Genomic DNA, 13,056 nt, shown 5'->3' on the forward strand with positions numbered 1-13,056 from the left:
CCTTTACTCTGCCCTGGTGAGGCAACATCTGGAGTGCTGTGTCCCATTGTGGGTTCTCCAGTACAAGAAATACATGGAGATCCTAGAGCAAGTCCAGCGGAGAGCTATAAAGATGATAAAGAGGCTGGAGATTCTCCAGAATAGAGAGCTGGGCCTGCTTAGCCTATGCTTATGAATATCTAAAGAGAAGGTGTCAAGTGTATGGGCCAGGTTCTTTTCAGTGGTGCCCGGTGACAGAACAAGGGGCAACAGGCACAAACTGGAACATAAGAAATTCCACAGACAGATGAAGAAGTTTACTCTGAGGGCGACAGAGCACTGAAACAGACTGCTCAGAGAGGCTTTGGTGTCTCCTTCTCTGGAGATACTCAAATCTGATTAGATGTGATCCTGGGCAATGTGCTCCCTGCTTGATGTAGGGGCACTGGACTAGATAATCCCAAGTGATCCCTTCCAACCTCAAGTATTCTGTGATTCTGTGGTTAATTGTTGTAGTAGGACTTTAAAACATATTTAATATGTGAAGAACAGATGGGCTTTGCTCTTCTTGGAGGAAGAAATAAACCTCCCAGACTTCATTACTTCTTTGAGCTGTTGCAGAAGCCCAAGGAAATCCTAGCACGTTGCTCTGTGGATACTTGGACAGCAGTGCCTTGAGTGTGGTTCTTTGCCATTAAGAGTTGCCTGACATTTTGATAATTTCTTTTATGTCCTTGACATGTATTTAATATGTGTGAATTGACATGAGGTGGATATGTCTTTAGATTTAGTAGTTAGCAGTATTTTGAGCACTTGGAATATTTTTTCAGTTATTTTATGTGTTAGGGTTAGTGATTCCATAGCTGTTCACATGGTAACCTGTCAATGGACTTACAGTAAGCAGCAGGAACCATGGCACTCAAAGAACAAGTCTGTGGCAGAAACGGACCAATTATTTTAGAGTATCTTATTAATCAACAGGAATACAAGCAGATTTTATAAACAGAACCACTAGAAATAGATGAAGCTGGAAGTTCTTTCACAACAGTCGTCATGATCTGAATCTCTCACAGGGTGCTACAGATTTAATTTTCAAATGTGTGTGGTAGCAGGGAAACACAGGTCTCCTATAGTCAACTCTGCAAATAATAAGCATTTCGGTTCATTTTTTAAATCTGCGGTAAGGAGAAGGGAAAATAACATTTTTTTCTTCTAGCTGAAGCAGGAAGAATAATTGATTATTTTATTCATCACTTCTATATAATTTTCCTGCTTTGGATGCAAGCATCCTTTGTACTTTTCAGACAGACCCAATATTTAGAGCCGTTCTGCTTCCAAAGTTTTCTTCACTGAAAGAAGTGAGTGCAGCCTGAGATACAGGGGGCCAGAAGGTCTGTGTGCTTGCTGCAGGCTGCATGCACCCTGCTGGTGCACAAGGCCAGGGAGAGTGCCTGTCCCTGCTCCCCATGCTGGGGATGGAGGAGTCATTAGTGACTTCACTACATCCAGCCCAGTGCTGTGCCAGCCCAGGTACTTCTTGATCACACCATGGAGAAACAAAACCTTGTGGAGAGGATGCAGCAGGCCTTAAAGTAAGTACTGCATAAAGGTGGAGATCGGTAAAATCAGTTCATCTTACTGTGCAAGTACATCCTCCCCATGTACTCTGTCCTGTTTATAAAGGCCACGTTTAGAATACTGTATACAGCTCTGGGCTCCCTACTTCAAAAAAGACAGAGATTTCCTCAGAGAAGTCCAGCAAAGAGTCACAAAGATGATGAAGGGCTTGGAGCATCTCCTGTATAAAGAAAGACAGAGAAACCTAGGTCTGTCTGTTCAACCTGGAGAAAGGAAGACTGAGTGGGGAGTTGATAAATGTTTATAGATATCTAAAGAGAGGTGGGAAGCAAACCAATGAGGCCTAGCTCTTCTTGGTGGTGCATAGTGATAGGACAAGGAGCAATGGCCTAAAAGTTGAATTGCATGTACTGTAACTGCATGTTACATGAGAAAGTCCAGATTGAAAGGTGAAAATAGTAACTCTTCTTTCTCTGCATCTCAGTCTCTCCATCTGCTGAGAAAAAGTGGCAGGAGAAGTCTGAGTTTTGAGGCCTAGTTTTTGTGTTACCTTATGTCCCTATATATGATATAGCAAAGAAATATCATATTAGATTCAGGGTATTTGCTGCATAATGTTTTTTTTCTCTGCAGTGATATAAATTGTGTAAATCAAGGTATAGAACAAGCATGTCACAGGCCTATTGCTCATCTACACCTGTGACTATTCCAGAGGAATATGAACCCAGCCACCAGCGGATAGTCTTTTGATGAACTGTCTAAGCAGAGGTGTCTCGACATATCACACACTGCAGAGCAACTCAAATGCAAGACTCTGACAGAACAAGGCAGATGTTCTGGAGTTTTCTCCACAAGACCTTTCTGTGGCTAAAAGGGTATAAGCATAAGCACTGACTGATTCAGTTTCACAGCTGAGGTATGTTGCAAGCAGAAATTGAAATACATCCTGGTGAGTTCTGCACTAAGAAAAAGTTAGGCTTTAATGTATCTCAAAAACCAGCTCTCTAGCAGCAAGTCTAACTGAGGGTGTTTCACTTGTGAACTCAAGGACCTGGCAGGACTGGCCCTCTGAAGACAGCTACAGGCCTCAGAGGTGACAGGAAGGCTTTCTTTGTCTCCACTGGGAGTTAGTGATTACGGAAAAACAAAACAGCCAATCAGAAAAGTGTAAAATCTGCATGTGCTTTATGCTTTGTGCTTCCTACAGCATATCTTCTTGGCAATGCATCTTGGGCTAACACAGCTGCCCTTGCTGAGTGAGAATGGATTTTCATTACCTGGTGGCAAAAACGGCAGGTCCCACCCTTGGTATTAATGAAGACTTTGAACATGCAAGGACCAATTAAGGACAACAGGATTTGACTCTTTGAGAAAAGTACAACAAATAGAGACAGGAAACAGCCTGTCCCTGTGTCAGTGACAATACTCTCTGTTTCCTTGGAAAAGTCTTTTGACTCCTGCCACAGTCCTTGGGGGACTGACCTTATCAGGAAGGCAATTTGCTGTGTGTGCAATTAGATTTGCAGAAGAGAGAAGAAGGCTGATGTAGAAACTGGGAGAGGATTTGCTGCCTGATATTTCTGACACAGGCTCATTGCTGCACAGGGCTTTGTGTCCTCCTGGCATGGAGAAAATGGCACGATCTAAACAGCATCCTCTAAAGCAGTAAGTTTAACTCATAGTGTGTCCACTGAAATCTGTACAGCGAAACACTTGGAGGTAGACCTTTTGTCCCACCCTGAACTACAGGACTGTGCTCTCTCTTGTGTTAAACATTATTTGGCAGTGCTGAGCTGACCAAAGGCCATTCATTCTGCCAGTCACCATGTTTTCAGTGCTGTGTTGCACCAGTAAAACTCAATTCATAAGGGCAGAAGAAACACTTCTGAGAAATTCCCTGGAACACATCCCATGCTCAAAGAACAAGACGGTCTGTAAAAGTTTGAATTATGGCTTTCTCAAATCAGAATTGGTGCTGGAAAAATGATCTGGAAACAGCATTGGGCAATCTCTAGGTGAGACAGCTTATTGATGTAGATTAATGCAGACAGCAAGAACCATGAGAATGGAAAAGTGTTAGGTTTTGTCCTTGCATCTCAGAAAGTCGCTGCCTAAATATCTTGTGATCTATACTTAGCACTTGTCTGGTCCCCAAGAAATCATGGAAAGATTCAAGACAAATGCTGTCTAACATGATGCCTTTACAAATTTCCCTCTTAACTGGGAAATGGTTTAATCCCATGATGTAGCTCATAATCCTCCACCACAGCAAGAGTAGTCAGCTCCATCATGGCAAAGGATAGTAATAAACCACTGCCCCCAAACAAGTATTTATTAACCAGCCCATATTTCCAGAGTTCATTAAGAATGTAGAGTTCTGAGTGGTTGTTTTAGCTGTTAATTAATGCTGAGTAGTAGTGGAAACAAGAAGTGGTTTAGCTATTACAGTATTTCATTTCCTTACATTTAGAGAGCTTTACTGTTAATTGCTTGATGTGACTATAGGATGGAAGTCCTTCCCTTTGCATCTGGAGTATAACAAAGGAAAAAGAAGAGCTGTGGTAGGAAATGAGTGGAGACATTAATTCTTTCAGAGTATTACTTAAATAAAAGGGGAAGAGAGGGCAGAAAGGAGGAAAGTTTTATTCAGTAAATTTCATCCTTTTCTTCATCAGATTTAGTGAGAAGAAAGAAATATGATATAATTTGAACTGCCTGCTAGGAGCTACCTGAGAATGTGAGTATAACCCATACAGTGCTGTGCTGCAATCTGTGCTTGGGGGTTTGTGTTACACTGAGAGCAAAACAGTTTCTTACTTTCATTATAATACTAACCACAGAACTTAATTTTTTTTGAGATTGGAATGTGAAATTTCTGTGGAAAGTATATCAGACTGTCAAGTCACCAGCACTCCTCTCTTTCATGTCTCCTAAAAAAAAAAAAAAAAAAAAAAAAAAACCCCAAAAAACCAAAGCACTTCCTCTGTTTGAATGAACACAGTTTTGTTTCAAAGCTCTGCAGCTTTCTCATCCTATCTTGTTTTGTACTTGGCTATTCATTGGTACCCTCCTTGGTTTTATTTTTTTGTATGAAGTACACATCAAACTAAAATAATGTAATTAATCTATTCTGGATTACAAATGGCAATAATTTAGCAATATTACTGAAAAAGTGTAGTGTCCAGTTAACTGCTAGTGAAGTACTGAATAAATTACACTGAAATTTATTAACTAATTCACCAATTTGGAAGGTAATCAGGACTGATTCTTTTTCTTCTTTTTCCTTCTTCTTTTCTTTTCCTTTTTCTTCTCTTTTTTCTTTTTCTTTTTCTCTTTTTCTTTCTCTTTCTCTTTTTCTTTCTCTTTTTCTTTTCCTTTTCCTTTTTCTTTTTCTCTTTTTCTTTTCCTTTCTCTTTTTCCTTTTTCTTTTCCTTTTCCTTTATCTTTTCCTTTTCGTTTCTCTTTTTTCTTTTTCTTTCTCTTTTTCTTTCTTTTTCTTTTCCTTCTTTTTTCCTTTTTTTCTTCTCAGTGCACTCAGTATTTCTCTTATAAATCTTGGTTATTTTTTTTCATTATCTGAAAAGTAAACAATCTGGGGGCATGGATGGCTTTGAAATAATATATTCACTTCATAAACTCAATAGTCTGTTGACATCCTGGAAACTTCTTCTGAGATGCAAAGACTGCAGCAGGTTGAGTAACAACTCACTGTGAGTCAAATTCTCCTCTGACAGCTCTGTCCTCAACAGGAAAACAGCGCTGAGACTATTGTTAGCGCAAACAGATTGAGTGCATCTGCACCAGGATTAAGTGAAGCAGCACCAGGGTAAAAAAGAGATGCAGAAATGATGCTCATAAAACAGCTCATAAAAGACCAAAAAATCAAGTTAGCCAGTAATAATTTTTGTTGTCTGTGGAATTAATCCTACTGGATGTCCGTGGATGCTAACAGGAGGCTCTGGAATGGTTTACTGCTCAATCAGTACCGCTCACTCTTAGCAACAGGGCATTATTTTGGGAGTGAAGACACTGTGAAGTGAAAAAGGTACAAGAAACTAGTGACAGAACATTGTTTTGCTACTTGTAGTGGGAAGATGTGAGTCCAAGTGTGAGAAATACAACTGCCGCCAAAGCTACTGAAGCTCAAGTCTTCTCATGGGCCTTGGGTGCATCTGGAGAAGATGAAGGAAATGCAACTTCCCTCTAGTAAGGGGAAGCAAAATCATTTCCTCTACATTCCATTTATTTCATAACCTATCAGAGTAATCTTTTAAGATGAAAGTGATAATGAGAGGCTGGTGCAACTGAGTTTGCTGTTCCCAAGTTGAGAGTGCCTAGATGTTTGCATGTGAGTAACTTAAGCACAGAAAGAAGATGAAAGCTTTCTCATGACTTCTCCTTAGAGATGGTTTGCCATAAGCAATTAAAGCAGGAAAAAAAAAAAAAAGTGCCATCAGGGACTGCTTGAGCAACCAGCTGACACTGTGCTAGGTAATGCTGAAAAAGGATGAAGAATGTGGGAAAAGTGGAGCAGAGCAAGCCTGCAACTCAGCTAAATCTAGCTTGATTTGTAGCCAGCCAAATATGGGTACTACCACCAGGAAAGTACTTGCAGGCAAGAATCAATTTGTCCATAACAGCAAGAGTTGTTTTTTGAGGCTGCTGTATATACTGTGCATGTATGTGGTTTGTGTGAATGCAGTGAGATGACATATGCAAAAGAACATACGCAATCAATTCATCTTCACAGCATGATCAGAGCATACAGCATGCAAAAGATTCACAGTGTCTAGAAGTGTCTCTGGGCTTTTGCTGCTGAATATGCAAACTCTCTTCTTTTACAGTAGTGTACCCTCAAGCTGCTGCTTACTGATTTTTCTGTGTAGGGAATTTTGCTGGTGTTAAGTATAGTTTGTGATTCAGGAAGCTAACAGTGCTGTGCAGTGGCAGGTCAGGAATGAACAGCTCGAAAATAATTAAAGAGAAAATCATCAGCCATATCAGCCAGAAGTTGTGTTTGGAACTGCACTGTCTTAGAGAAACTTCTTGTGCTCCAGGAAATTAACCATGCCACCTCATCGGTCAGGCTGATGTGACACAGAGAGTATAAAAGTAACAGACAAGCAAAAACTGGCTTTGAAGTAAGAAGGTTGAAGTACATTACTAATGAATAATGGGTATCTGTCTTTCAAAGGTCCTTTCAAAATTTAGAAAATATTATTCTTGAGCCTAGGAGTTCTTGTTATTCCCAGTGGTGAGTTAGAAAATGAATTCTGTTGGGGGTTTGTTGCTACTTTATGGCACTTAATATTACTAGTTCATGTTCTTAGTCTGCATGTTATCTGGACGACAGTTGTCAGATCTACACCCTAAAGAAACAATCAGCATTCAAAACTCGCCACAGAAAAGCCTCCATTTCAGATATATGCTATTTCCTTTCTGTGAGTGTCCTGCAGTGGAACAGCATGTTCAGTAAGATCTTCCCACTGGCACAGGGTAGCTCCTTCAGAGAATATCTTCTGCTGAACCTTCTTTAAACACTTTTAATTTTCACCCCTTGGGTTCCAGGTGCATTACACAAATACAGCAGATGAGGCTTGCAAGGAATTCTCCCAGAAGTAGATCTTCTGGGATGGGCAGATCTGTGTGAGAAAGGACTCAGCATCCTCCCTGATGAGCTCAGTAATACATGGTATGTATTGTAATATATGTTACAATGTACATGTAACATATTCCCTTGTGAATCATGGTGAGAGCTGGCCGTGGAGCTGTACATCCATCTCACAGAAGTGGTGGATGCATCCATTTTTGGTATATTTGTTCTGTGCCTACACAACAACTTCCCCACCACAGTAACTGCTGTAAAAATCTGTGTTAAAGAGACAGGCCTGGGCCAAGCAGATTCAAGTGTGCGTGATCAATAACAGAGCAGGTTTTCCATACAAGGAGTGTGGAGATATGAAGGACCAGCTCTACAGTCAGCATCTCTGACATCTGTGCTCCATTTTCTCCACCAAAATCCTTTCAGATTAAACTTACATAAGATCAATAATCTCAACAAAATATTACGATTTTTTTTGTTCCAGATGTGAAATTACAGCAAAAAAGTTGTCTACCCAACCAACTTACTTACGATCTCCAAACAATCTAATATATAGCTGTATAAACTGTATCTAAAGCAATGGCACACGTTAACAGATGTGGATGGTGGATTATTTCATTTCACCCTTTTAGAAGCTATTCCCTTGTGCCTGCTGCAATGCCTCTCTATTCATGACTGCTCCCAGCTGCTTGGAAGGCCTTTTGGCACACAGGCTTGCTAAGAGATGGTACCATGCCTCTCCTTGGGGCACAGACTGAAAGCAAATTCTAAGCATAAAAAGAAACAATGGAAGAGAATCAGCACCTTTTCACGAGTCCACATAGAGTAGGTGCACAGGGCTGCCTGAAATTGTTTTTGGCTTCTAGAGTCAGAGTCAGGGGGCAGTAATAATGGTCACTGCTTAAACTTTTTTCCTTTGCAAAACTACAGTCAGCAATCTCAAGAAGAAAGATCAGCTCTCCTTTCTCCCAAGATTTAGATGCACTCATTTTGTAATCAATGACAGTCTTAGTGGGCCTGTGCTGAGATAAAAGGTGTCAGCAGGTCATAGAGGTTCATTAATAATACATGTGACAGAACTATCACTTCTGGAGTCAGTGGCGGCTCTATCTCAGCAAGAGTCTAAATTCTGTCTAAACTTTAGGCTCCTGAAAAAGATAACAGGATCCTCTGCATAAATGATACAAGAGGCAGGCAGGTGCAGTTCCTGGATCTTACAAATGAAATACATTCAAGGAGTGAAAACCCTTCTTCCACTTTCTCCTGCAATTCACATTAGAAGGTATTTGATCACTTTGGTGACTGAAATATCTGACATCAATCTAATATCTAGTCGGATTAATTCTAAAATTCCTGAGATAAAAATTTCAGATGTGGTTTGTGTCCCTTAAGCTGTCAGAGGCTCAGAAAGACAGCACTCTGAGTCTGTGGTCAAAGTTCAGGTGCTTTTTCATTCTGGCAGTAGCATGTCCAAAGACACACAAACCTGGTCCTTCCTTTAACTATGGGAAATTCTTTACTATGAGTGTGGTGAGGTGCTGGAACAGGCTGCCCAGAGACACTGTGGGAGCCCCATCCCTGGAGGTGTTCAAGGCCAGGTTGGATGGTGCCCTGGAAAAACTGGTCTAGTTTTAAATGTGGAGGTTGGCCCCACCTGTGGCAGGGGGGTTGGAGATTCGTGATCCCTGAGGTCCTTTCCAACCTGGGCCATTCTGTGGTTCTGTGAGCACAAACATTTTGAGAAAGAGTACAGTAATGTGCACAAGAGAAAATGTAGGTTTTCTATAGGTTAAGTCAAGCTTCAGGAAGAAGAAACAAATCTTGAAACAGAGTTGTTAGGACTTTCTATTCTGCAACCAGAAATTACCATCTCTTCGTAGTTCTGAAGAGCATACACCATCATAAATGTGCTTGTGTGAATTTGGTAATGTATGTTCAAAGCTGCTTTGTTTTCTAAACATGTAAATGAATCATATAATAATGATGACTTTTATAATTATATCTATAATTTTCATGATAACACCTACTGATCCTAAAGAAAGCTCAGCCACCTATACGGATTATACACAGGTCGCATCAAATTCAACTGCACTGTTAGTTTCACTGCTACCCTTTAAAAGACTAAGGTAACCTTGTTAGTCTTTACTATATATGGATTCTGACTCAAAACTACCCCCAAAATAAGAAATCCAGTATTTTTAGCAACCTTTTGCATTTAACGTTATTGGTATCATAGAGCTGTAGCACTGCACATTCTTTCTCTCTTTGAGAACAGAGAGATTTGACAAGCCAGAAATAGTCAGTGAAAAGTGCTTGAAACTCATTCTGACTATTGCTGATTTCTACAGACCTTACCAGAGGAGGCCATCTTGCTAAAGCAGCACTCACACAACATCGCTTTTGACAGCCAGCACGCTGCAAGAAGCCGACAGCAAACATCAGACCATCTGAGGATGTGTTCAGCAAGCAAGACACAAACTGTGATATTTGTTCCTTGTTGCAGAACTGGTGGGCCTGCTACAGGAAAGTGTGCTGTGGAATAGGCGAGCACTTCTGTGGCGTGCACTCAGCAGAGGCTGCACTGCAGCACTGGTAAGCAGGTACTGAATATCACCACCCAAATCAGGCCTTCAGATCTGTCTGCTAATGGGGTAACGCTATTAAAGTTAGGAGATAAACCAAAGGCCGTTCCTTGCAGCTGGAGCCTCACAAAGGCAGGCCCAGGGCAGCCCACACCGCTGGGAGAAGGCTGCAGCACCTCTGCCGCTGGGCAGCGTCTGCCCGCCTTCCTGAGCTCCGCCTGTGGTATCTGGAGCAAAGCGGGCTCGCATTGTCGTGCCGCGCTCGCCCCAGGAAACATGATATCATTCTCAAACAAAAGCGGGAAAGCTGACAGATCTATTGAGACGGGTGTGACTGTGATACACACCTAACCCGGAGAGCCCCTGTGGAAAAGGCTGCGCCGGGCGGCTCCTCGTGCCCTGCGGTCTGCGCTGCTAATCTGCATAGCCAAATTTTTGCTTCTCCCGTGGTCGTGGCTTCATGAAAATTACTTGCTCTCTATAGCAAGCAGGGAAAAGGGAAAGAGCTGGGTGAACTGGGCTTTCTTTCCCTCTCTGCCCATAATGGCAGCAGCACCAGTGCCGCCTGAGCCTCCTGAGGCTGTGGCCGTGCTTGGATCAGTGAGCACTAAGCGGTCATGGTTCAGCTGGAGAAAAGGAATTAGCAAAAAATACACAATCTACTGCAGCAGTGGCTAAAGAAAAATACTCACAAACATGCATTCAACAGATTTTAAGCACTTAATTTTTTTGCCGGTGTTAATCTCCTGCATATTCTCACTGCCAAAGTAATTAAAAATTCAGTGACATCTCAAAGAAACTAGTTCATAATGTCACCTAGCTAGTAAGATGCTGCTAGTTGTGAAAATTTGAAACTGTAAAGTGAGTTACACTACAATGAGGACTTCTGCCTTTTCATGCTACTTTCTGGTTTTCAGTGCAGCTCAACATGCTGTTTTACAGCATCTAACTTTTTTACTTGGAGAAGGACTAGAAGGACCTATGTGCACCTTTACATCTTAAGGAGTGAGCTCAGAGCTATTGTATTTTTGTTTCGCAGATTTTCCCTCGCAGATTTCCTTGAAGAAACTCTCTAGAGTATCAAAATATGGGTGGAGATAGTAATGCTTAAAAGTTGAGCAACTGGCAGCAGCTCAGGAAGGGGCAGGCTTCCTCAGTACTCTGTCTTTGATGGCTTCAGCAGCAAATCTCTAACATGAGTGTTCCAGGTTCTACAAGCAAGATTTGCTTTAGTGCATATGTCTCTTGTGATGAGCTGCTGATTTGATAACTAATCATATTTGCTGATAACACTGAATTGTTCTTCAGTTGCACTTAAAGTTCTATTGATTAGTCTTAAACAACGTGGGTATTTCCAGCCTTTTTGTTCACTGACTTCCATCTAGGTTCCAACTGCAGAATCTTGACCGAAAGCTTATCTGAAATCTAACGCTGGAATAACTGGAAGTGCCAACATTTCCTGCTGCACAGCCACAAAGTAAGACACAGAAAGAGTCAACATCTAGTTTGCAGTGTGAGTGTGTGCATCAACAAGTGACTTCAGTGTTTAGGAAGAGACAGCCACAGATTGTGAATACAGAGCACACTCTCTGATACCTTGCATCCAGCCCTCCTCCCTTTGCCTGCTGTGGGAACAACTCACAGAGATAAGTGATCACACTGGAGCAGACGCAGGTAATTAATCAATAAAGTGATTCCCAGTGTGAGGAGTGGGGAGTTGTGTGTTTTGCCCACCCATTGTTTGGGAAGCAAGAAGGGCGTGACAGGCCAGCTGTAGATATTAAAGCAAATGCTTACCTGAAATAATCAGGCTGAATCCATAGAGAACCAGAGGTGCCAAAGGGTCCATGCTTTCCAAAATATATCCATCCAGTTCTTACAGCAGCTCATGGAGTATCCTTCCCCTGGTCAAAGTTTTACCAGTGGTTCCGCTCCGGCATGCTGGACTGCAGCGTGTTTACAAGACGCGGGCAAGGAACTGCAGCAACGGAGCAGGCTGGAACAGTCTCATTGCTGTCTGAGTACAGGGAGTTTAAGTTCCTTTTTCCTGTTTCCTTTGTAGATTAGGATGGGAAAGGCAGGATCTTAAAGGCATTTTTTATATCAGCTGGACTACAGGGCAGTGCAAGCCCCGTCCATCCAGCAATACATCAAAACAATTATCAGGAGCTGCTGCAGGAGCAGAAAACAGCGGCTGGTCGCAGCCAGCAAAACAGGAACAGTGATGGCATCCCCCGACAGGCGAGTAGCATCCCAGCACTCAGTAATAAAGGCATGAAGCAAACCCTAACGAAGCAACCAGTTGAATCCAGCACAGACCAACACCAGCCCCAATCCAGCCAACTACTCCTTTAGTCGGTGTGCTTCATTGGAAACTATTTTTCTCTGCATCTGACTATTGGAAACAGACTGAAAACTTGTCATGGTAATAAATCATAACCAGAGTTTTTATGACTTCAGCAAATGCCACTTCACTCCGGGGGGGCCTCAAAACTCAGAAGTAAACATGAGGAAAAATACAAAATAAAACCACAAAAGCTACGTATAATTAATGAAATACATGGAAAGGCAGCACCAGATAAATTGACTTATTTCAAATAAATGGCAATCACATTCGCCAGCTAACTAAATATAACCCTTGACAATGTAGAATTTGAAAGCCCCGTAGCTCTGCCAAGACGCTAACACTCAGAATGACTTTTACACAAGTATGGAAAAAAAAATGTTTAGCATCATTTTGGAAATGGAGTGTGGGTTCATCATACCCTGATTTAATTTCCTTACGAAGATATACTCTGCAGTTGCTGCAGATTTTACAAAGGAATTTCTTGGCACTGAAGATTGAGTGACACCTGGATAGCAGAGTAGCACCCACAGAAGATTCAATGTTCCTCATACCCAACCAAAAATAAAACACAAACCAGTCCATATCGGAGTCCAGATTGGATGCAAAAACAGAATGAAGTCTGCACACTACTAAAAATCCATTTAAAAGGTTTAAGGAGACAGAACACAAGATGTTTCCTAGGTCTGGTTCCTCTGCACACACGCATATTTTCTCCACGCTTGATTTCTGAGAACATTTTCTTCCTCTATTAGACACAAAGAGGAGGTGATTATTCAAACTACAGCTGCAGGTTAGCCAATATAAACCTTCTGGTATAGGTCCCTCCTGTGGCACAACACTTTGTGTACTGCCAGGCACTGAGTATTATCACATTTCCCATCTGGTGCGTATCTCTGCTCTGTCACTCATTTAACCTTCTTCTGATTTGGCCTTCCCTCAGTTTCTTTTGTTTTTAATTGCTGAGCAAT

At 41.7% G+C, this 13,056-nt stretch overlaps 1 protein-coding gene across 1 annotated transcript in view; it reads right to left on the reverse strand.

The window, feature by feature from the left end:
• Window positions 1-11,757, reverse strand: part of TEK (TEK receptor tyrosine kinase) — a 36,533-nt gene extending 24,776 nt beyond the window's left edge. The window contains exon 1 of the mRNA XM_042829558.1: window positions 11,539-11,757. Within this exon, the coding sequence (XP_042685492.1) occupies window positions 11,539-11,590 (52 nt within the window). The 5' untranslated portion in view covers window positions 11,591-11,757. The remainder of the gene's footprint in view (window positions 1-11,538) is intronic.
• Window positions 11,758-13,056: the final 1,299 nt, after the last annotated feature.

This window comes from Centrocercus urophasianus, unplaced genomic scaffold, assembly GCF_019232065.1.
Source record: "Centrocercus urophasianus isolate 14NV4802_14NV808 unplaced genomic scaffold, USGS_Curo_1.0 seq_31, whole genome shotgun sequence".
NCBI classification, from domain to species: Eukaryota; Metazoa; Chordata; class Aves; order Galliformes; family Phasianidae; genus Centrocercus; species Centrocercus urophasianus.